At 42.7% G+C, this 22,854-nt stretch overlaps 1 protein-coding gene across 1 annotated transcript; it reads right to left on the bottom strand.

The window, feature by feature from the left end:
* Positions 1 to 1,707: 1,707 nt before the first annotated feature.
* vgll2a (vestigial-like family member 2a) lies at positions 1,708 to 15,183 on the bottom strand. The gene is made up of 4 exons (XM_060821136.1): positions 14,968 to 15,183; positions 14,008 to 14,298; positions 12,097 to 12,570; positions 1,708 to 2,603 (listed from the first exon to the last, which is right to left on the bottom strand). Exons 1-4 carry the CDS (start codon positions 15,041 to 15,043, stop codon positions 2,563 to 2,565), a joined length of 882 nt encoding a protein of 293 aa, XP_060677119.1. The 5' UTR covers positions 15,044 to 15,183; the 3' UTR covers positions 1,708 to 2,562.
* Positions 15,184 to 22,854: the final 7,671 nt, after the last annotated feature.

Below are 22,854 nucleotides of genomic sequence, written 5' to 3'. Positions count from 1 at the left end.
TCCTGTAGTACACCATGCCATCCGAGATTGCCTGCTCGGTTTGAAACGTAAAGCTGGACCAAGAGGTCATTTCTTGCAGGCCACCGTGCTGCTTCGGCCGCGCTCCCTTTCCTTTTTAGGGTATGCGGACTGGGTGGTGGAACTGGCTCTCTGACTGACGGCCCTACTCCAGCCCCAATTAGCACCCAATAATTTATTAGTTTCTACTTTCAGATTATGCGCTAACTTTCCAAATATTCCAGCCATGGAAACATTAGCCGGCGAGTGCTCCCTCTCAGATAGCAGGCACCTTGGAGCGGATTCATTTCACAGGCCCTGGGAAAAGGCGGCTATGTCTTCTCAGTATCGTATCCGGGTAAAATTTCAAAAAATGCCGCACTTTCAGGGATTTGTCAACATGCTTTCTGCACCAGACACAGAACTGTGATGGTGTAAAGTCACATCATTCCTAATGCCACGGGCGGCTCTGTTAACAGGAAACAATTACAAGACACATTTCCATCCGATCTTTTTTTTCACAATTCCTTCTGGAAGTTTGTATTCAACTCAACTCCGGCCAGTTTTATTTCTGTAACGTTCATATCGACGTTAGATTCCAATCTGATGGGCTCTCCGCGGCCTGAAATTGACATTTGACCGGCGGTAATTCACGGCTGGGCAATTTCAGATGAAATCTTATTCGGAGTCAGACGCCCTTTATTCCAGACCGTTCCCAGTGAGGCAAACCACACCGAAACACTTGGGAGTGATGGGTTAGGCAAGAGTCGGTATACCAAGGAAATAATGACAGAAACATTGAGGGGACACTTCTGACCTGGGCTCGCGATTTTGTGAATGGGGAAGTGGGTGGGCGGGAAACGGTCCGGGGGGTACCGCCGACCAGATCATGTCATGTACACATCCCACAGCCGACATAACCGAGATCGGCAGGCCTGACAGACACAGCGGTATATGGCCGCTTTCATCCCCGTTGTAATCCCCTGCTCCCCAGATGAGAAAATACCGAATATTACGCACAGACACGGAACTCAATTTAAAAGCAATCCCTCCCCCTCAACTGCCCAACTTGTTCTGTCCCCAGTTAAACAGAGTCAGGCTGCGAAGGAAGCTTCCTGCAGCTGATATGTCGGCAAACAGTCGTTTCAAAAATCCTCAGTTGTTAGGACAGGAGCTGGGGGGTAGAGGGAGAGACATGCAGCTCAATAACATATACACGCAAACGCAGGACCAGCAGAAACACATAAAAGATCTAGTCAGTGGAACAGTCAGAGAGAAAGAACCCGTCGGCATATGAAACCTTGAGGAGGAAGTGAGAAACATTTATTGTCACTATAATGAAAGACCCGAGCTGTAGAGAGGGGACAGGGCCTTACTCCTTGGAATAAGCCCCACGGATCTGCTGGTAGTTAGTCCTCCCCTCACTGCTGTCTAGGCGGTATCCAACATTTCCTTCTCCTTCCCAATCGTCTCTTAAATAAATCACTTTTGTTAGAGCTGAAACAAGACGTGCATAACTAATGTATGTCTCCGCGCGGACATTCTTTAATGTACAATATTTTGGTTGGACGGTCTACCAATTTGCTAAACCCCAAAACGGCAGGAAATGTCCACAATCCGGCTCCCGGCGTCAATTCACTTACTCAAAGTTTAATAAATGAACACACATGGAAATAAAGTTAACACATATTCACACTTGAAAACGAGCCGTGTCCGAACAATACAATTTTATACAGTCTCTTTTTTTCACAGAGGTATTTGAACTACTTGTATTCCGTCAATGAGCAGACTCAGCGTGTTTTGATAGTTACAAAACGATTCTCCAGAACAGCTTAAAACAAGGGAGGCAAACACAATAGAAAATGAAGCCACGCAGAATTTATCAACTGGAGTTCATCATCAGAGAGAAAAAAATATCCTGGTGGAACTTGAAATTGGCATCGACCCCCCTCCCCCAAAAAAAACACAAAACCGTTGGTTTCCTCCGCTCTGAGAGATCTTGGAGACTGGCAGTCCCACACGGACAGCTGCTGGAGTACCAGCCGCGACTGAACACGTGTGAGTATGGGGGAAAAGCACCGACTTAGCACGCAGAGTGGGGCAGTGTAGCCCAGTCAAACTGCCCATTTTTAACATGAAACATTTGTCACGAGTAAACATTGATATCGTAGTCCTGTCACAATCAACACTGAAAACAAAACTGCTTGCATTTTAATCTCGGCGAGCAATTTGGAGTCTATCAGAGGGTCCCAGTCACAGTTAGTCCAGTTTTATGAGTCCGGGACGCACATTCAGGGTAGAATTGATCAAGTAGAACTTGGTTCAGCCGCCTGGGTTATTTTTTGGTGAAAAAAGAATGATTTTTTTGTTGAAAAGGCTCAAAACACCCCAAGACCGCTTCTTCTTGTGACGTCCCTCTGATGATCGGAGTCTTGTCCTTTCAATGTAGACAGTCACATTCAGTTTTCCGCAGTTTGTCAGCCAACTTGTTTGAGAAAATTGTAGTTTTAAAAATAATTCGTTTGTAATTTTGTTTTGATTGAAGCGTTTTGCTGTGTTAAACACTCAGCTTACCAGAGGTCCACCACAAAGGGGGTAACGGCGAGCTGAAACCGAGATCAAAATCTGTTACACACTGTACACAGAGGAAGAGAAATGTTTCAGGTAGGAAATACAGGGAGCCGAACGAGGTAGATGGTGGAGTGCTCTAAAACCAGTAAAGATCCTTGTTTTTTTCCTGGTGCGCCACACCTGAGAATGTAAAAAACAAAAAAAAAATGGAAAGGATATATAAGCAGAACAGAGACAGAGTTACAGTGTTAGAGTAACGTTCTGAAAGTTGGAACATGTAAGGCATTGAAACAGATAGAGAGAGCACCCACTGTAACACGCGCGAGGTTAGGATAATTGAGCAGGGTATACCACAAGCCGAGAGGAATAGAGCGCATGAGTACAGAGCAGAGAAAGAATTCACTTCTCAGTTAAGTGCTACCGAAACACATTACAAATCTGTTTCGGTTTAATAGTGGAAGAAATATACAACACCTTCGTTTCGCGTGCTTAACATAATGAAATATCCGAAGGCGGGAAGCTGATGAGGCCTTTCAGATCCACCTATCGTCATTTAAACTGAAACATCGTTAAATTTGTTTTAGCTTGTTTCGAATTTCCTTTCACGGCCACAAAACATGCAAGTTAAAAAAAAGGCTTCGCTGAAAACCACAGACATAAATCCCAACATTGTCAAAGTACACCCCTGCTGTAATGTTCACAGATAGCTCAGATATCAAGCTGAAAATATCATAAACATGTCTAAACAGTTCGTGTATCACTTCCTCATGGAACATAAATGGAGAACACAAATGTCTTGCCCTCTGCACGCTGCAATTAGCGCTTGTTGTGAAGTTTTGCCGATAATTAATCGATCTGATGAGGATCAAATACATAGTCCACACACCCTTAATATTCCTCAGATCATCCAAATGTATCAGTGGGAGGATAAACTATATCGAACTGTGAAAATAATTCTGAATATCCAACCAAATTGATACTTCTCTCTAACCAAATTTCAAAATATAACGTTCAGTCAACAGTGAGATGATATCGAGAAATCCTAATGAGCCGAAACCGAAAATCCCTGCCATTTTTCTGGTTCAAAGAGCTAATTATCTGCAGCCGGGACGTAAACTCTTGCAATTTAGGTTATTAAGTAATTCTGATTGCAAATTCAGAATGCTGTGTGCGGCTTCAACAAATGTTTCTGCAACTGAAGCTATGTGATGGGGGTATTGGCTGACTTTGAACAGTCGAGTTGCATGGCATGGACTAAATGAAACAGCCGCCGGATGCGCCCCATTGGCCCCGGGGTCTATCTCGTTCCCTTGAATACTTCGGTATTTTCTAAGCACATCGCTCCTAAATGTGTCCATTTTGGCGGGGTTTATTTTTTAAAAATTAACAAAACATTTGCTCTGTATTATTTATACCTGTCTACAACATTCGGTGAATTATAGTCTGTCAGTCACAAACGAACTGTTAATAACATATATAATTGGACGTTTCTCTGCATTTTTCTTATATAGTTAACAAATCGTGTTAACCTAACTTCTGTAGTGGGGAAAATGCTTGAATCTATTGTCAAGAAAGAAACAGCAAGATATCTCGACAGAAGTTGTCCCATTGGGCAGACTCAGCGTGGGTTCATGAAAGGCAGGCCATGTTTAACAAATTTACTGGAATTCTATGAAGACATTACAAGCATGGTGAACAATAGGAACCCAGTAGATATGGTGTATCTAGATTTCCAAAAGGCATTTGACAAGGTGCAGCACAAAAGCCTGCAAGATAAAGGTGCACATCCTTGACAATGTATTATCATGGGTAGAGGATTGGTTAACTATCAGGAAGCAAAGAGTGAGAATAAATGTGTGCATTTCTGATTGGCGATCAGTGACTAGTGGTGCACCTTAGGGATCAAAGTTGGGACTGCAATTATTCACAACATGCTTAGATGATTTGGATTTGGGGACCATGTGTAGTGTGTCAAAGTTTGTGGCTGATAGTAAGATGAGTGGTAGAGCAAAATCTGCAGAGGATTCTGAAAGTTTGCAGAAGGACATAGATAGTTTAAGTGAATGAGCAAAGGTCTGGCAGATGGAATTCAATAAAACTGACGATTATGTTAACAGTAAAAATTGCAGCATGCTGCTGTGCAGAGAGACCTGGGTGTCCTTGTGCATGAATCAGAGAAGGTTAGTTTGCAGGTGCAATAGGTAATTAAGAAGGCAATGGAATTTGTCCTTCACTGTTAAAAGGATTGAGGTTAAAAGCAGGGAGGTTATGTTACAACTGTATAGGGTGTTGGTAGGGCCACACCTGTGTGCAGCTCTGGTCTCCTTACTTGAGAAAAGATGTACTGGCACTGGGAGGGGGTGCAGAGGAGGTTCACTAGGTTGATTACAGAGTTGACAGGTTTGGTTTATGAGAATACACTGAGTAGACTGGGATTATATTCATTGTATTTTAGAAGAATGAGGGGGGATCTCATAGAAACATATAAAATTAAGAAGGGAATAGATAACACAGAAGCAGGGAGGATGTTTCCACTGGCAAAGTGAGACTAGAACAAGAGGGCATAATCTCAAAATTAAGGGGAGCAGATTTAGGACTGAATTGAAGAGGAATGTCTTCACCCAGAGGATTGTGAATCTGTGGAATTCCCTGTCCAGTGAAGTCATTGAGGCTTCCTCAGTGAATGTCTTTAAAGCTAAGCTGGATAGTTTTTTGATCAGTAAAGGAATTAAGGGTTATGGTGAGATGGCGGGTAAGTGGAGCTGAGGCCTCAAAACAACCAGCCATGATCTTATTGAATGGCAGAGCAGGCTTGAGAGTCCAGATGGCCTACCCCTGCTCTTAGTTCTTATGTTCTTATGTGTTATTCAGTTTTTGTGCATTGTCATTTACTCCACATTTGTAGTCATACGTCTACACCCATAGTTTAATTTATGTGGTAGAATTCTGTTGGATACTTGCAACAGAGCTATTACATTGACAATTGATAAGAAACAATATAAGAATCAAGTTACAACTACTGCAAAATGTGCATTCGTCTGAGATCCAAGTAAGTTTAGGAACAGAATGGTTTTGTCTGTTAACACATTATGATGTCATATTTAAAGCCTGTGTTTCAATTAAAAAAAAGAACAAATATCTCCTTTCTGTGCCAACTACATAACTTAAGTAAATCGCCATGATATAATCCCCACATGTTTCAGAGGCACACGCTGTTCATGCTTTGGCACATTTCATTCAGAAGCCTTAGAATGGCTGTGTGGAGCAGTGGGCATTCTTGTGAAATTGGGATTAAGGGGCACTATTGTGCCAGAGAAAAAGGATCTAACCTGTGATTGAGTTGACGCTGGAACACACAAGTCTGACACTGGCAGATGGCAGGAACACCATTTGCCTGCAGTAATACAATTTATAACAATTGAGTGTAACTTTGAAAATAATTCAATATAAATATTCAATTTTTTCTTGAATTTAATCAAATAAAACATGATATGATATAAAACATCAATAAAATGTCGCCATTATTGGCCAAGTCACTGAGGTGGGAAGTCCTTTTGTGCATGTACCATTCTGAAAGTAATGTTATTTCTTAGGAGTTGGCTTGATTTTATGAACACATTAAAACAATGAGACTGCATTTAGTAACTGCTTGACTGAATAAGGATTTGGCCGTATGTTAGCCCTTTGCTCCTGTTATACCTTTATAACCTTCATTGAAATGTTTTTAATGTGTGAAAGATGGATATTCCTGATTATACTTGAATTCCTATGCCATAAAATTTAAAATGTAGCTGCATGTTGAGCCAAACTCCCTACATACTTCCAAACAAATGATTTAATGTGAAGAGTTGCTGGTGGTATAACATCAAGCTAAAGGGTATTTTTGCATCTTTAGTTTATTCTGTATAACAAAATTGCTCATGAAAACACTTCAAGTCTGTTCCTAATCATGAGCCCAAATCTCTGAGGTGTACTTCTGACACACAAAGCTGAAGCTGGTTTTACATGATATTTATATCTGATACAAAGTGTATAGACTGTCTTAGTAACAACACTGTAATGATACTATAAGTACTCAATTATTGTAAATATCTGTTAGCAGTGCAAAATATTCACCTCAAGTTATCAATGATGATCCATTATACAAGATTGATGTTTCCACGAAACAATCTAATTCAATGAAATTCTACACTTAATCTATCTTTTAAGAAAGTAAGGATTTGTTTGGCAAAAAGGTAATCTAAGTATATTTAGAGAATCAGTGAAACCACATCACGTTAATTCCCTGGATCACCTGAGACACTGCACATTATTAAATCAAAGCTTCATGAGCTGATTGTTTAATTTAGCTCACAGCCCTACTTTCCTTGTTCATAACACAATATATTGATATTTTTCAGTCTAAACAATATTGTATTGATCAGGACAATTTTGTAGGATGGACAATTCAGCTCTCAAGGTTTCATCACATTTTCCTTCCTAATTAGTATTCTTCTACAAATCAATTCTTGAATGCAAAGGTTTTCAGTAACAGTTAGTACTGCCAAGGATAACATTAATTTTTCATTGTAACATGTACTATTATTATTTGCAAACAGAATAATACAGCTTGACCGACTATTAAGCATCATTGTTCCTGACACCATCAGGCCGATTTTCATTTGGAAATCTCATTGAAAAAGTAAAGAATGCCCAGATTTTCATTAAAATTTGCTGCTCCTGTCTCCACTAGAACAAAACCTTTCATTTCTTTGTTCAATTTATTTCAATAAAGGCTATGGTTTCTATTCAGGTTACATCAGGTTTGTCTATAAAAGGATTTTTTAATGATTACGATTTTCCTTTTATATGTGCTCAATCAATACCAATCAGTAGCACATGAATATAGATGTGTTAGTTTTTCCAGACTCATGGATAGGATAAATAGACAAAATCTTTTCCCTGGGGTGGGGAGTCCAGAACTAGAGGGCATAGGTTTAGGGTGAGAGGGAAAGATAAAGAAGAGACCTAAGGGGCAACGTTTTCACACAGAGGGTGTGGCGTGTATGGAATGAGCTGCCTGAAGGAGTGGTGGAGGCTTGTACAATTGCAACATTTAAAAGGCATCTGGATAGGTATATGAATAGGAAGGGTTTGGAGGGATGTGGGCCAGTTGCTGGAAGGTGGGACTAGATTGAATTGGGATATCTGATCGGCATGGACAAGTTGGATCGAAGGGTCTGTTTCCATGCTGTACATCTCTATGACTCTCTAACTCTACAATCCTTTTCCTCCTGAAGAAGTACTTTTAGTACCAACATAATAGGAATACTTTACTGAAGTATTGCTTTTATCTGCATTTTATTTAGTCATTGTTTGAAATAATGTACTCACTAGTATTTAATTATTTCCTACTTAAACTAAATGTATTAAGCCAGTTTTGTTTCAAGAGCCCTATTACAGTAGCAAGATTTCTATTTGTATCTGCTTGTAATTATTGATAGATCCACTCTATATTTTTATTATGTTTGACTTTAATGTCAGATTTTTAGTGGCCACATTTACTTATCTCTTTATTACATTACAGAAATATCCCCTAGTTAGACTTTAATCTTTATGCCGGCCTGTACAGGAAGTCTTCAAACTAAGATCAAACCCTGGCAGAAAGATGAACCGTGAATTCAAAGCAAGTTCAGTTATTTCTCCACACACATTGCTAGATTCACATACAGATTGTGAATGCTTCAACAAATTTGATATTTCATAAATTTCTGATATTGAAGTTCACATGAGTGGATTTAATATGCATGCAATATCACATCGCATTATCTTCCTCTTTAACTAACATTCATATCAAGGGGATAAACATGAAACCAGAATAATTAGAAAACACTAAAATGTATATATGAAACAATAATGCATGTCTGGTATGTGAACATAAAGTAATAATTTTACTTTGGGGTTCAAATAGTGAATAAGGTTTGAAATCAAACCATTTAAGCATCTAATTGATCGGATTACAACTACAGTGTACATATACAAATTTTACTACTATAAAACATTCCATTATCTGTCATTCATATCTGTATTACTGACAACTGATACCAAAACTCTCAGTCCAAGTATTACGGATTATTCTTTTTTGAGTACATTTCACAGAACTCCATGGAAATTGTTGAGCACAATAATAAAAGCTCTGACAAGCAATTTGCAGTATGAAGCTTAGAAAATTAATTGATTAAATAGGATATCAATGTTCTTGTTCCTCCAAACTGAGAATTAACTGACCTGCATGATCTTCTTTCTCAGTACAGTCCAATTTATTAATTTTTCACAGGCTCTGGACATCAACATTTCTTAATTCTACTTTTTGCAATTTCCTCCCTTATAAGTTTCAGACTTTTACAACATAATTTTAATGTGACTAACTTGCTCTTTTTTTGATGCATCTCTTTAAGTTCTCAGTAAAACTAAACCAGCACTTAGCAAACTGCTCAGTTCAAAGTTTGTGAGAAGATTTGTAGCTCGGGTGCTCGTTGTTGTGGTTCTGTTTGCCGAGCTGGGAATTTGTGTTGCAGACGTTTTGTCCCCAGTCTAGGTGATATCCTCGGTGCTTGGGAGCCTCCTGTGAAGCGCTTCTGCGATGTTTCCTCTGGCATTATAGTGGTTTGTCTCTGCCGCTTCCAGTTGTCAGTTCCAGCTGTCCCTTGCAGTGGTCAGTATATTGGGTCCAGGTCAATGTGCTTATTGATTGAATCTGTGGATGAGTGCCATGCCTCTAGGAATTCCCTGGCTGTTTGATAAAGACACTCTATACAGTCAACACAGGAATTCTTGGACATCATCAGAAATATACACATAGACAAGGAAGAAACTATGGTCTCATTCGATGTAACGGCACTGTTCACCTCTATCGACAAAACCCTAGCCAGAGAAACAATAGCTAATCTGCTGGACATACAGAACAGACAACAGGATGTTGAACCTATCAAAAAAGACGGCATACTCAAACTACTGGACCTGTGCCTCACAACACACTTCACATTCAACAACCAAATATATGAACAAATCAACGGCACACCACGGGCTCACCCATCTCTGGACTCATAGCAGAAGCGGTAATGCAAAGATTAGAACAAACAGTCTTCATGCAAATTCAACCCAAACTCTGGGTCAGATATGTGGATGACACCTTTGTAATCATTAAAAACACAGAAATAGAGAACACATACCGGATCATCAAAGCCACACTCACAGGAATCCGATTCACCAGAGAGGAAGAAAAGGACAACCAACTCCCATTCCTAGATGTGATGGTACAGAGAACACTGAATGGAGAATTCACCACAAAGGTATACAGGAAAGCCACACACACAGACCAAGTCCTGAACTATGAAAGCAATCACCCCACCACACACCAAAGAAGTTGCATCAAGACACTGTTCAAAAGGGCCACAACACACTGCAGTACATTAGAACTGCAAAAAGAGGAAGAAGAACATCTATACAATGTATTCGCCAAAAACGGATACCCATGCAATTTCATCAACAGATGCCTAAGGGAACGACAATGGAATGAGTACATGCCACAACCCTAAGGACTAGCGACACTACCATACATCAAGAGCATTTCTGAACTGACAGCCAGACTACTGTGACCACTAGGATTCATAACAGCACACAAACTAACAGTCACTCTCAGACAACAACTCACCAGAATGAAGGACCCAATACCCAGCATGAGCAAAACCAATGTAGTGTTCAAAATTCCGTGCAAGGACTACACATAACATTACATAGGACAAAGAGGAAGACAGCTAATGATCCGCATCCATGAACACCAACTAGCCACGAAATGACACGGCCAGCTATCCTTAGTAGCCACACACGTAGATGACAAGCAACCTGAGTTCGACTGGGATAACACTACTATTATAGGACAAGCCAAACAGAGAACAGTCAGGGAATTCCTAGAGGCGTGGTACTCATCCACAGATTCAATCAATAAGCACATCGACCTGGACCTAATATACCGACCACTGCAATGGACAGCTGGAACTGACAACCGGAAGCGGCAGAGACAAACCATTATAAATGCCAGAGGAAAAATCACAGAAGCGCTTCACAGGAGGCTCCCAAGCACTGACGATGTCACTTAGACAGGGGACAAAACGTCTGCAACACAAATTCCCAGCTCGGCCAACAGGACCACAACAAAAACTGGTCAGTGTTTATTGGCTTCCTCTAGATTGTAGGGGAGTATCTAAATTCACAGCAATGTAAACCTCTTTGAATTTTCACCTTTATGAACACTGTGGTTGAGTAATATTCCCAAAATAATTTACAACACAGGCTCCATGTTTGATAGCCCAGACTTTGCAATTGTGGCCGATAGGAGGATACTGCCATCATAGAAGAGGTACATTACATCCCTAGAAATTATTTAAATGTAGGGTTTCTCTTCTTTTCTTTTTAAAGTTGCGCACTCATGTTGTAATAGTTTTATGGTGCCAACCATTCTCTTATTCTTTATCAACCATCTGCCAGCAGTGAACATGTAGAGCAAATTACTTCATTGTGAAACACACTACAGTTGAGTCTAATCCTAGCTTTATCTCACAAATAGAGTTCTGTGTTTTTCAGCAAATATTACTTAATTTCAGCTCATCCCAGGACTCTGATGTTAGTCCTGGCACCTCCATAGGTATCAACAAAGAAATGTGATGCCCATAACTCATCTCCTGCCATCCCATATCCTGTCCATTATTTACAAACCACAAGTCAGGAGTATGATTGAATGGTCTCCACTTGCATGAATAGTACATCCTGACAACACTGAAGAAGCTGAATACAATCTAGGACAAAGCAGCCCTGTTGATTGGCACTCAACCACCACATTAGACATTCAATATCTCCAATACAAATACCAGTGCATATAATCTAAAAGATGCAGTGCAGCAACTCACTGCTGCACGTTTGACAGCACCTTCTAAACCATTGACATCAGCTTCCTCAGAGGACAAGGGCAGCAGATGCATGGAATCTCTCACAACTGAAAGCTCATTCTGGCTTAGAGTTATATTGCCATTCCTTCACAGTTATAGGTCAAAATCCTTCAACAACTTCCCTAACAACATTATGATGTACCTACATCACGTGGACTGCAACAGTTCAAGTTGGCTCACAACTAGCTTTTCAAGGGTAACTAGGAAAGAGCAACAAATTTTACTCTTGCTAATGATGTCCGTATACTGTGAGAGAATAATGAAAGTATTATACCAAGCATCAAGCCTGAGAGCTTTATTCCCTGTATTATTTATCCATGCACTGGATAGTGCAACTACTCATAGACAATTGCAGAATTACTTAATATTTATCAAAACGATTATACAATGCCTGTTTTATTTTCTCTGTAACAGAATTCACTTAGGTATTCATTTCACCTGATGATACAAATTGTTTTCACATTAGCAGAGTTCGAATGTTTTCAGTGTTTGAACCCTTTTTGGCTTTTTGATCTCTGTATGCACTTTCTTTGAAAGTATTTACCTGCATCCATATTGAGGTTAAGGCTTTGGCTCATGTCACTGGTGGGCCCTGTGAAAGCCCCTGTGGTCCATGCAGAGGCAGTATCACTCTTGGCCAGATCGCACGGGGGTGTAGGGACAGCAGGAAATCGATGTGGCCTCACTGAAGGCACTAACAATGAACTGTAGCGTGGGTCAAAAGGTGCACCCATCCCATATACATCATGCATACTAGGCCGTGTGTAGACGGAACTCTGTGTGTTGATGGCACTGCCCAATGAATAATGATGGTGGTGCCAGGGTTCAGGAGCTCCTTGGTGCAGGTGAGTGTGCAAAGCTGCACTTGAATATGGGTCAGCTCCAAAAGGCAGCTCAGTGGGAGCTCCAGCCAAAGCACTGCCCAAACTGCTACTTAGGCTTGCTGACATGGAGGGTTGATAAGCACTGTTCCAGAAAGATGGAGGGAAACTCCGTTGGTTCATTGGGAAGGCACCATCTGAAAGAGAGAAGAGGTAATGGAATTATCAATAATTATTAACAACAGTGAATACAATCAACCAGAATAAAATCTTCACGTGAAACCAATTACTCTGGAATTAATACATAAACGCAAATTAACATAATTCTCAACAAATCAATTAGAACACACTACTCCATGTTACTTGGTGAAAGTTAATTAATTAAAATAATTTTCCTCATGAAATGTGGCTTAATGATCGCCCCAATGATCGATTTGTTTATTTCTTAAATAGAAATGCAAATAATTAAGGTAACATAATTTTAAAGGATCGCACATTTTCACTTTGCAAAATACCTTTCGAAATATCTTAGGGAAAGTCTTCTCCCTGTTCTATGGTGTTTGAGGTCGGCCCAGCAACTCATGATCCAGAGACGGGCTCCAGTGAAACATAAATATTATTTAACTTGCAAAAAATGAGCTCAAATTCAGTTTAGGAATACAGTTTCGGAGCTACTAGAGAGCGGAACACATTTGAGAATTAATTTTTTTTGGGTAAACTAAAATACCGCGTTCTCATATTCTTGTTCAATTCAAAATTTAGATGAGATCATTCTTTATGGGAACCTGAAAAGTGGAGATAACCGCCGACCCCTGTCATTTAAAACTCACGATCGGTTGCCAACAATCAGTACACCAAAGAGTAAAATGAACAAATGATAGCTCAAACCCCAGAAGTTTAACAAGGTACGTGTCAGCTTGTATAAAACCTCCGTTCACAGTAAGTAAAGTGCTCCCTCGGTGCCCGGGCGGCGGTGTTGCATCTGCGAGAGTTTCTGAATGTACAAACGATTTAGTGAAACTGTAATTTAAGACCAGCCTGAAGAGCTTGCTACTTGCAATATCCACACCAGATACGTGACTAAAACGAATTAAACGAAAAGTTAAGTAATCATATAGGACGGGGCGGCTGGAATTGTGCACTTTCGTTTAAGATTAATTACCCAGATGGAAGAAAATCCAAGAGACAGTGTGTGTGATTTACACCGAAGATAGAGTGGCTTGGATAGATCATGCCAGTCTAACTCTCGCTCCAATTGTACGATAAAACTGCGAAGGGTACATTCATGATTATCCAATGTACTGACATTTGCAGACATCGGGTCTAGTGGACCATGACTGAACGGATCTTGATATATTTAGGGTGCACTCAACTTATACCGTCACTCCAAATAATCTACTCCATTGCGCACAGCGTTTAAGTTCAACTAATGTGGAAATGACCATTTTATAGAATTTCCAATCAGAACTGGACATTATTTACAACTCTTCGATTTGACCAGGTTTCAGTCATTTGACAGAACGCCACAGGATTAGTAACATAGCGAATGAAACTTCTGCTTTCGAAGAGTTTTGCTCTTCCCCTGGGATTGGCAGGGTGTTCTGGTGTGAATCGCTGCCTTTCACTGAACTCACCTCGCCAAGAACTGGTGCTGCCCCTTGAAGCTTTCGAGTCGCTGCTGGCAGGAGTGTAACTGCTGGGCTGACTCAGTGCCCTTGTAAAATGTTCATCAACCACACTGCTAATGTCACCCTGGAAGTAAGTGAAGAGCACGCAGCGGGAACTAAGATATTCTGCTTCAGGGGGACGGTCTTTCTCGCCGCGCGATTCCTCCTCTTTGATGGTAGACCCATGGACCGAAAATGACCCACTGATGTTTGTACTGTCCGCCGCTTCCTGCATTTTCGAGTAAAACGCTAGTTTCTGTGAAAAGAAGAGGGGGGTCCGCGATCACTGCAGGTGCCATGGAGCAAGTGAACCAGCAATGACTCAATCTGAAGTTAGGTTCGAAAGTTAGTCAGTGGGAATTGCCTCTCAATGAGTTGTGACAGGTCTGACAATCTATTGAATTCTGCATGCGCAAAATAGCTCCATTTGCCAGCTCAAACGCCTACAAAGGTCTGGTTAAGTCTTGTCGGCTCGATTTTTAATAAGTGAACCCAACCCCCCAGCCTTTCTAACGTATGCAAAGCCACCAAATTCCCAACAGAGTTGGCAATCTGTTAAAATGAGAGCCACGGGACTCCCTCACTATTTGGAACAGAACGGCAATTCAATGCACACACACAGGTCCCCAGAGTTGGACACTGACTGTCAGAGGAGAGAGTGGGGGGCATGTCCCTCTCTCTGGCGAGGAAACGCGAAGCAAAACTTGTTGCATGTGTTGGGCGCAACTTTACCACGGGCGGTTTATCAGACCTCAATCACAGCTTTCCAGGAAAGGTTAATGAACGCACAGAGCAATTTAAGGAATGCATGTTAGCGCTTTGCATAAATCAACCGCTAATTTGAATCAAATGGGAAAATGCTTGGAATAACATTATCTGTATCAAATGACTGGTTACTGCGCCGCCAACTTCCTGCACGTACCTGATGGTGGTAAGGACTGTAAGTTGCTGTAAAATAAGGCTGGGGACCATACACTTGGTACATAACATCCAAACAGCTCATGGCGAAGGCTGGATTCACCAACTGGCTTCAGGAGAGGTAGAACACACGCGATGAAGCTTCACGGACGGCCGTGTCCCATGGACGCGAACATCGCTGCCAGCCGTCAAAAAAGCGAGGTACCGGCGTGTTGTCCCGTCTTGTGCTGCTGGCGGACTCACCCACCCTCTCCAATCCGACTCTGCAAAAAAAAACACCAAACATTTAAAGCTGACGGGCAGAAGCGCGACGTCACCGCGCGCCTGTGCGAGGCGGCCGCAGTGGCTAAAGCAGCGCTGCAGTGGGTGCAGAGCAACAGGAACAACCCAGCAAGGAGCATTGGCCCCTTTCACACCCCCTCCCAACTCGCTAGTCTGTGTGCATTAGCTAGTCTTTAGAAACAACTAGGAAAAACAATAAAACTACATTTCCATTTGGTTTCTTAATGTCAATATTTTTCTTCAAATGATATTCTTGTAAGATCTTCATAAGACATATTTTCTTAGGTAAATGATAGTATATCGTTAGGTTGAAATTACACTTGAAATTACTCGATGTAATATTTTACTGACCACCAGCTGTCTTATTGGTTTCTATTGGCTCGTGCTATTTACTGTAATATTCCATTCTGTTGTCCGTAACTGTCTCCCCAAAAGCTGCTACATACGAGCGACTGTAGAAGGAAGGAGCAAAAATATGTTTGTGTGTGTGCAGAGAGGTCATAATGTGCCAGAGTACTCAAAACAAAGTCTGTGCCCTCAGGAGAGTGAGATTGTGCACAGAACACCATGAATCTTCACTTGTCCTCCCAAAATACATCAGACCCCCCTGCCCGTTGGTCCAGTCAGTGCCATAACTGTAAAACACAATATTAAACAGGCCATTTAGTCCACCAAATCTGCTGTGACATTTAATGAGATCATGGTTGCTCTGATAATCATTAATTTTCATGTGTGATCTCTACAATGCCTAATTTACTTACTGATTTTAAAAAAATCTATCTCAGCTTTGAACATACTTAATGGTCCAACATTGACAGCCCTCTGAGCTTTCACATTTAGCTACATGACATTTATATATGCCAGCTACCCAGCTGGAAACATTCTGCACAGCAACATTATCATCCAAATGACCAGTGGATAGAACATCCCGCTCAGTAACCACACTCTAGTCTGACACATTTCTGGGCATTGATGTGTGTGATATGGTGAGCATGGTCAGCCACCAAACAGATATTGAGGGATTGGAACCCCTTCTCATTGCAGTACACCACAGAATTGGCTTCTGTTGCCCACAAAACAATGTGTGAGCATTTAATGATACTCTGCGTCACTGGAAGACTTGCAATCCTGATAAAAAAGAAACCCTTTGCTCACTGTGTTTGCTTCATTCTGATAAGGGGGAATAAAATATTTTCAATGCTGTTTGCAGAGGTGTCTTAGTGACTGGGCTGATGTAAGCAGCTTGCACGACATTGGAAATACCACCTGTTCCAGAAGACTAGAAGATGTAGGAGCAGAACCAGGCTATTCAGCCCATCAAGTCTGTCCTGCCATTTAATGAGTTAATTGTTGATCTGGTAATCCTCAACTCCACTTTCTTGCCTTTTTGGTGGAAGCCTTAATTTAGTTATTGATTTTTAAAAAATCTGTCTACCTCAGCCTTGAAAATATCTATGCCCCAGCCTTGACAGCACTCAGTTGTAAGGATTTCCATAGATTCACAAGCTCTTGTAAGAAGAAATTCCTCCTCATCTCTGTCTTAAATGTGTGACTCCTTATTCTGAGTTTATGTCCTCTGGTCCAAGACTGTCCCACAAGGAGAAGCAACCTTTTCACATCTGCCATGTTCAATCCTGAAGAAACCTATATGCTTCAATAAGATCTCCTCTCATTCTTCTAAATTCCAATAGGTATAGGTCCAATTTACTCACCATCTCCTCATAAGACACTACCTCCATACCTTTGAACCTTCTCTGGACTGCCTCCAATGCCAGTATACATTTCTTTAGATCAAGGTCAAATATCTACTTACAGTATTCCAGCTATGGTTTGATGAGTGTCTTGTCTAGTTTTAGAAAAATCTCCCTATTTTTATACTCCACTCCCTTTGAAATAAAGGCCAACGTTCCATTTGTCTTCTCTACCATGTGTTGAACATAGTGCCAGCATTTTGTGATTCATGGATGAAGATTCCCAAATTCCTCTGTTTGATGTTTACTGTTGTCATTGTCCATTTAAATAATAGTCAATTGCTCTATTCTTGCTAAAGTGTGCAACCCTATGTATGCCAACATTATGTTCCATTGATCAAGTTATTTGCTGCCTTCGCCTCCGCGCCTACTTCTTCAACCAGGATTCTCGCCCACCCTCTGACGACCGCTTCTCCGCCTCATCCACCTGGACACCGTGCTGGCCTCTTACCCAACCTCGATCTCTTCATATCCAACTGCCACCGCGACATTAACCGCCTCAACCTGTCCACCCCTCTCACCCACTCCAACCTCTCACCCTCACATGCAGCCCACCACTCCCTACGCTCCAAACCCAACCTCACCATCAAACTGGCAGTCAAGGGAGGTACAGTGGTGATTTGGTGCACCGACCTTTACACTGCTAAGGCTAAATGCAGCTTGCGGACACCTCCTCCTACTGCCCCCTTGACTATGACCCAACCTCCCACCACCAAACCATCATCTCCCAGACCATCCATAACCTCATCACTTCAAGGGATCTTCCATCCACTGCCTCCAACCTCATAGTCCCACAACCCCGCACCGCCCGTTCTACCTCCTGCCCAAAACACACAAACCTGACTGCCCCGGCCGACCCATTGTCTCAGCCTGCTCCTGCCCCACCAAACTCATCTCTGCATACCTCGACACGGTCCTGTTCCCCTTATTCCAAGATCTCCCCACCTACATTTGGGACACCACCCACGCCCTCCACCACCTCCATGATTTTCGCTTCTCTGGCCCCCTATGCCTTATCTTCACCCTGGACTTCTAGCTCCTAACTATTCACCTCCATCCCCCATCACGACGATCTCAAAGCCCTCCGCTTCTTCCTTTCCTGCCGACCCAACCTGTACCCTTCCACTGACACCCTCCTTCGACTGACTGAACTAGTCCTCACCCTGAACAACTTCTCTTTCCAATCCTCCCATTTCCTCCAAACCAAAGGAGTAGCCATGGGCACCCGCATGGGCCCCAGCTATGCCTGCCTCTTCGTTGGATATGTGGACTGGCACCACTCCCCACCTTTTCCTCCGCTACATCGATGACTGTATCGGCGCTGCCTCGTGCTCCCACGAGGAGGTTGAACAGTTCATCCACTTTACTAAAACTTTCCACCCCGACCTCAAATTTACCTGGACCGTCTCAGACTCCTCCCTCCCCTTCCTAGACCTCTCCATTTCTATCTCGGGCGACTCAACACGGACGTTTACTATAAACTGACCAACTCCCACAGCTACCTAGATTACACCTTCTCCCACCCTACCTCTTGTAAAAACGCCATCCCATATTCCCAATTCCTTCGCCTCTGCCTCATCTGCTTCCAGGAGGACTAATTCCAATACCGAACAACCCAGATGGCCTCCTTCTTCAAAGACCGCAATTTCCCCTCAGACGTGGTTGACGATGCTCTCCACCGCATCTCCTCCACTTCCCACTCCTCTGCCTTTGAACCCTGCCCCTCCGATTGCCACCAGGACAGAACCTCACTGGTCCTCACCTACCACCCCACATACCTCCAGATACATCGTATCATCCTTTGTCATTTCCGCCACCTCCAAACAGCCCCACCACCAAGGATATATTTCCCTCCCCTCCCCTATCAGTGTTCCAGAAAACCACTCCCTCCGCAACTTCCTCGTCAGGTCCACACCCCTCACCAAAACAACCTCCACTCCCTGCACCTTCCCCTGCAACCGCAAGAAATGCAAAACTTGCACCCACACCTCCCCTCTCACTTCTCTGCAAGCCCTCAAGGGATCCTTCCATATCCGTCACAAATTCACCTGTACCTCCACACACATCATTTACTGCAACTGCTGCACCCGATTAGCCTCCTATACATTGGGGAGACAGGCCACCTACTTCCGGAACATTTCAGAGAACACCTCTGGGACACCCGCACCAACCAACCCAACCGCCCCGTGGCTGAACACTTTAACTCCCCCTCCCACTCCACCAAAGACATGCAGGCCCTTGGCCTCCTCCATCGTCAGACCATGGCAACACGATGCCTGGAGGAAGAGCACCTCATCTTCTGCCTAGGAACCCTCCAACCACAGGGATGAATGCAGATTTCTCCAGCTTCCTCATTTCCCTTCCCTCCATCTTATCTCAGTCCCAACCCTCAGACTCAGCACCACCTTCTTGACCTGCAATCATCTTCCCGACCTCTCCGCCCCCCACCCCCTCTCCGGCCTATCACCCTCACCTTAACCTCCTTCCACCTATCGCATTCCCAACGCCCCTCCCCCAAATCCCTCTTCCCAGCTTTTTATCTTAGCCTTCTTGGCACACCTTCCTTGTTCCTGAAGAAGGGCTTATGCCCGAAACGTTGATTCTCCTGCTCCTTGGATGCTGCCTGACCTGCTGCGCTTTTCCAGCAACATATTTTTCAGCTCTGATCTCCAGCATCTGCAGTCCTCACCTTCTCCAAGTTATTTGCCACTTGCTGATGTTGTCTACATCCCTCCACAGTCTCTTGTGTCATCCTCACCACTTACCTTCCATTCTGTTTTTGTATCATCTCCAAATTTGGCTATAGTACATTCACTTTTTTCATCCAAGTCATTAATGTGTATAGTAAATAACTTCTATTTGACTAGTTACAGGTTACCATCCTGAAAATGTTCCCTTATCCAAACTCACAGACCATCCTCAAAGGTACCTGGCACATTAAACCTCCCAGCTATTGTCACCTTCACAAGTATTGGAACTGCTGCCCTCACCCTGATCTGAAGCTGTAGTTGTGGCTTAGCAGATTTTGGCAAGGGCCTCCTTACTGAGGTGGAGGTATCTCAGTAACTTCCTTACTGAGATTCAGATAGAAAATTTCCTTTTGGAACTCTGATATGGCCTCCTGCCTCTCCAATCTCCTCATCTTCTTGCGACAGTTTATCCTGTTCTGTGTTGTCTGTTCCCACTCTTCCTGCCATGCTTGAGTACAAAGAAGATAGAAACAATTACAATTGCATTAGTGATTTGTGAAAATTGCTCAAATCTGGAGAAAGTCCTTCTGCTCAACCAGACCATTCGTTGAAACCTTCAGAAATCTGAATTAGATTACTTACAGTGTGGAAACAGGCCCTTCGGCCCAACAAGTCCACACCGACCCGCTGAAGCGCAACCCACCCATACCCCTACATTTACCCCGTACCTAACACTGCGGGCAATTTAGCATGGCCAATTCACCTGACTCGCACATCTTTGGACTGTGGGAGGAAACCGGAGCACCCGGAGGAAACCCACGCAGACACGGGGAGAACGTGCAAACTCCACACAGTCAGTCGCCTGAGTCGGGAATTGAACCCGGGTCTCAGGCGCTGTGAGGCAGCAGTGCTAACCACTGTGCCACCGTGCCGCCCCAAATGTAATCGAGAATTCACTAAACAGTTCAATAACTCCAGTAAGAGGCAATAAAAATCAATCAGCAACAAACTTGTAAGTTGATTGATGATTTAACAGCACTCATGGCATAGTGATAGTATACCTTCTACTGAACTAGGAGACTTGGGTTCAGGTCCCATCTGCTCCAGAGGTGTGTAATAACATCTTTGAACAGGTTGATTAGGAAATGTCTAAAGTGGTTGATGATCCCTTTAAATAGGGATTGTGGAGGAGGTCCTTCCTGCTGCTAAAGAGTATCCAGCTGTGAGGGATTAAATAAAGGCGTCAGCAGGAATGTTGGATCCTATAATTGTACCACTGGCATCAAATTGGCATTACGTTTTGAGTGATGTCACATTCTACTTACTCTACAAACGTTCAGCAGGGGATGCTGTCAGAAATGTATCAACCCCTTCAGCAAAACAGTATGGTAAGCACCAAAATTGAGTGTCCAAGCTACAGATGATGTTTTGAAGTCAAAATAGCACATGCAGCTTGTAAAAAAAAACAGGTGCCACTGAGTTGAATTTCACAGTTGTGGAGACTTATAGAAGAACCTGTTCAATCAGTCCCACTCCCCTTATGTTTCTCCTGAGATTAGCTTCATATTCCTCAATAATTATACATCTAATTCCTTTCTGAAAGCCATCATTGAATCTACAGGAGCAACTTTTCTCACATTCAGTGAAAAGAGGAGGAGCAATTTAATGGAGCAAAATGCTGCTTATTCTGTGTCACTGAGAATGGTTACATTGTAGGGATCAATTTGAGTTAGGTAGAGTTTTAAGTTGCACAGTGAGAAGACCAAACTCTTTGTCACTCATATGCCAGCAGCTGAATACAAATTCAATTTAAGGATAACATTTTTTATTAAATTTAGATCATAGTTACAATTCATCAAAAATCCCTATGTGGTTGACTTGGGAGCTTCCAATATCTTGCTTGGAATAAAATGCTAAAAACAAAACAGGTTCACACCATCCCGAGAACATTTGGATAACAAAGACACCAACATCAAATTCCTATTCATCCCCTCCAGAATAATCACAACACTCTGAGACCTAGGTCTCAACACTGCCCTCTGCAACTGGATCTTCAGCTTCCTGACCCATAGACTGCAATCAGTGAAAATAGACAATGCACAGGGCAGCACAATGGCTCAGTGGTAAGCACTGCAACCTCACGGCGCAGGCAACCCGGGTTTAATTCCTGCTTTGGGCGACTGTCTGTGTGGAGTTTGCACCCTATGATCTATATATCCTTGTTTGCTATGATCTGCATGTACTGCTGTAAAAACAAAACTTTCACTGTAATTAGTTACATGTGACTACAATAACTGAAATCAAATCAAAATGCAGCTACACAAAGGCAGTTTTAAACTCTATTTGTAAGATGATTTCCCATTACATTTCAAGTTACACTGAAGTTGTGTGGCACTTTTTGCACTAACTCATAGAGTCATAGAGTTGTACAGCATGGAAACAGACCCTTCGATCCAACCAATCCATACTGACCAGATAGCCCAACCCAATCTAGTCCCACCTGCCAGCACCCAGCCCATATCCCTCCAAACTCTTCCTATTTATATACCCATCCAAATGTCTTTTAAATGTTGCAATTGTATCAGCCTCCACCACTTCCTCTGGCAGCGCATTCCATACACGTAGCACCCTCTGTGTGAAAAAGTTGCCCCATAGGTCTCTTTTATATCTTTTCCCTCTCACCCTAAACCTATGCCCTCTAGTTCTGGATTCCCTGACCCCTGGGAAAAGACTTTGCCTATTTACCCTATCCATGACCCTCAAAACTTTGTAAACCTCTATAAGGTCACCCCTCAGCCTCCGATGCTCCAGGGAAAATAGCCTTGGCCTGTTCAACCCCGCCCTGTAGCTCAAATCCTCCAACCCTGGCCACATCCTTGTAAATCTTTTCTGAACCCTTTCAAGTTTCGCAACATCTTTCCAATAGGAAGGAGACCAGAATTGCTTGCAATATTCCAACAGTGGCCTAACCAATGTCCTGTACAGCTGCAACATGACCTTCCAACTTCTGTACTCAATACTGTGACCAATAAACGAAAGCATACCAAACACCTTCTTCACTAACCTATCTATCTGCAACTCCACTTCAAGGAGCTATGAACCTGCACTCCAAGGTTGGTTTGTTCAGTAACACTCCCGGGGACCTTACCATTAAGTGTATAAGTCCTGCTAAG

The sequence above is a fragment of the Hemiscyllium ocellatum genome, chromosome 3 (assembly GCF_020745735.1).
Source record: "Hemiscyllium ocellatum isolate sHemOce1 chromosome 3, sHemOce1.pat.X.cur, whole genome shotgun sequence".
Classification (NCBI taxonomy): Eukaryota; Metazoa; Chordata; class Chondrichthyes; order Orectolobiformes; family Hemiscylliidae; genus Hemiscyllium; species Hemiscyllium ocellatum.
Note: the sequence above shows the minus strand (reverse complement) of the source record. Positions and strands in the feature narration are given on the sequence as shown.